We start from the raw sequence: 2,500 nt of genomic DNA, 5'->3' as shown, positions 1-2,500 counted from the left end.
TGGCCAGGGTTGGTGTATTATCAATGTGCAAAAAGTGAAAAATGATTATACCACTTAAAAAACAAGCCCAGCACTAACAAAATTGTTGGATGATATGAAACATGTGATTTAAAGAAAAATGCTTAGGTAACCATAAGCAAGGAGGGCCTTCAGAAAGCTGCAAATATAACAAATATCCCAAAAGTCCCAAGAATTTTGTCTGCAATACCCAAATGTCTGCTAACAAAAATAGCAAATAAAAAAGACTGAAGAACCAAGGAGCAAATAGGGCCCTTGGCATAGCGCAATTATGCACATTAACAGTTGCAAGGATTTTGTCTGCAACAACAAAATGCATGCTAACAAGAACCAATGGTAAAAAAACCTGGGAAACAATAATCTCAAATTTTGGAGGATGACATATATGGCCACACCAAAGGGCACTAACACAGACCAAACACTTTTGAAGGAAAATAGGGAGCATTTTTTAGTGCCAAAGGACCCGCCTTGTTTTCAGAATTCCGTGATAAATTGGGAGAATCCCATAAAAATCAGGAGAGTGGGAGGAAACGCATCAAATCAGGAGACTCCACGTCAAGTCGGGAAGGTTGGAATGTCTGTTAACATAACAGAGGCAAACGAAAACTGGAAAAAAAGCAAGAATAACAATTTTCAAAAAGGGTAACTTGGACCTCCTTAAGGTCTCCCTTAGTGTTGTGTGACCTAAAATCATGAAACCCGGAAATGAACATTGTCAGAAGTGTTGGGCAAAATATCTCGAAATTTGGCTTAGTAACCCTGTCCTGATTTCTTGTGAACACTTATTTCATCGCATTATTTCAGAGAATTAAAAAAAAAATCGATCATCTTCCGACAGCATTTCCACAGATAACTGAAGTACTAGATAATTATTGTTGTACTATGTATTAGCTGAAATTTAATGAGGGTATTAAAGCGAAATTTAAAATCATTCAAATAAGCCATCGAATTAGTTTTTAAGATACTTTCCAAAAACTGAAGAATCTGTAATATTTTACTGAGTTTCTCCATACCTGATTTTGGGTAGCTCACAACGAACACATCGTCAGATCTGGTCTGGAAATTTACTATATAATCGTGCAATGCCGCTGGCTCTGTGGCGAAGAACGCGGGGATCGGTATTCCTTGAATGGCGAAGGTGCTTGGTGAGGTCCAGTCACCCTCCCGTAGTTGGTAAACAGGAAAGCTCTTGCTTCCCATATCTTGAATATCTTTTAAGGGAAGTTGTGGTGCATCGCCGCCATCTTGAAAACTAGAAACGCGCGAAGTCTGGGGAGAACACTGTTTTTAGCGGAGCTCCGCGCGCGCGCGCGGAGCACCATACTTAAAGAAAATATGGTAACCCATCGATGTGAGAAAATTTGGTTTTATCAGGAGCCCATGAGTTGGAGCCAGCAACTCCCATGTAAAAGTGTCACGGCGTTTTCACGAACCGAGTTATTTTTAAATCAAATTTCCCGCGAATTCAGATCAATCACATGCGTCCATACTTAATCAGCAACCTGACCGGAAGTTTGTGTTAGCAGTGAGGATGAATCGTGTCAGGGATTACTCCGACAATTTAAGTAAGAGAGGATGAGGTGGAAATCGAGCAAGGAAGTGCGTTCTCGTCCTTTGCCTGAAAGAGCAGTCAACCTCGATCTTCAACCAAATCAACCAAACAGAAAAAGAGCCCCGCTGGAAATTCTACTCTTTCGGATAATCAGATCGATGACCTAACGTCTTGGATATTTTCTATTGAACAGGTAGCTGAGTGCATTCCCATAGAGGCAACGCTTTGTAAAGCACGTGCTGAGCGAGCCACAGAAAGGAAATTTTCAGATACTGATTGTGGGATTTTTGTCGGAAGTTTTGAATGCTTTCGACAGAACGTTCCTACGTACCTGACAAAAAGAACAGGAAAGCTGCATTTTCGGTTGCCTGGATGAAACTACTTGGAAATTTTATTCACGGAAAATCATCCCAGGAACGCTTAATTGTCGAACGATTCTTGGTTGGACAACGGTTCGAGGACGAATTGGTTCACGCGGTTCTAAGCGTACTTCACGAAATGGTTTATACGAAGGTGCATTCACATATACAATCAAGAAAGTCGTCTACTGGTACATCGGAGACTCAGCCCAGATTGGCCGGGTAATCTAACAGAGCGACAGCTCCAAACAAAAGATCCCCGATAATTTAAATAAATTTAAATACAACAAATACAAGTACTGTTTATCGGTATTGCGGAGCAGCTCTCCACAGAATGATAAGGCTTTGAGCAGAGACATTGCAACAGACGAAAGGCCGTGCTAAGGTTGCTGATGAAAAAAAAGGGGACGATGGAACTCGAGCTTGCGACATTACAAGAGCTTACAATGAAAGATCAGTCTAAAGTATCGTCTAGCTTACTAAACGTAGACGAAGGAAATTGTGTTTTTCCTAGAACTGAACTCATTCCTTTGACAATTATTTTGAATAAATCAGTTGTTTTGATTCTACT

The 2,500-nt window shown here is 40.6% G+C and overlaps 1 protein-coding gene across 2 annotated transcripts in view; it reads right to left on the bottom strand.

Annotated features, from left to right (window-relative positions):
* The window catches only part of LOC138009427 (sulfotransferase 1B1-like), a 43,867-nt gene extending 42,605 nt beyond the window's left edge, over positions 1–1,262 (bottom strand). For both annotated transcript variants that reach the window (XM_068856440.1, XM_068856439.1), the window contains exon 1: positions 1,032–1,262. In XM_068856440.1, the coding sequence (XP_068712541.1) occupies positions 1,032–1,218 (187 nt within the window). In that variant the 5' untranslated portion in view covers positions 1,219–1,262. The remainder of the gene's footprint in view (positions 1–1,031) is intronic.
* Positions 1,263–2,500: the final 1,238 nt, after the last annotated feature.

This window comes from Montipora foliosa, chromosome 7 (genome assembly GCF_036669935.1).
Source record: "Montipora foliosa isolate CH-2021 chromosome 7, ASM3666993v2, whole genome shotgun sequence".
In the NCBI taxonomy this organism is placed as follows: domain Eukaryota; kingdom Metazoa; phylum Cnidaria; class Anthozoa; order Scleractinia; family Acroporidae; genus Montipora; species Montipora foliosa.
This window is presented reverse-complemented; position numbering and strand designations above follow the sequence as displayed.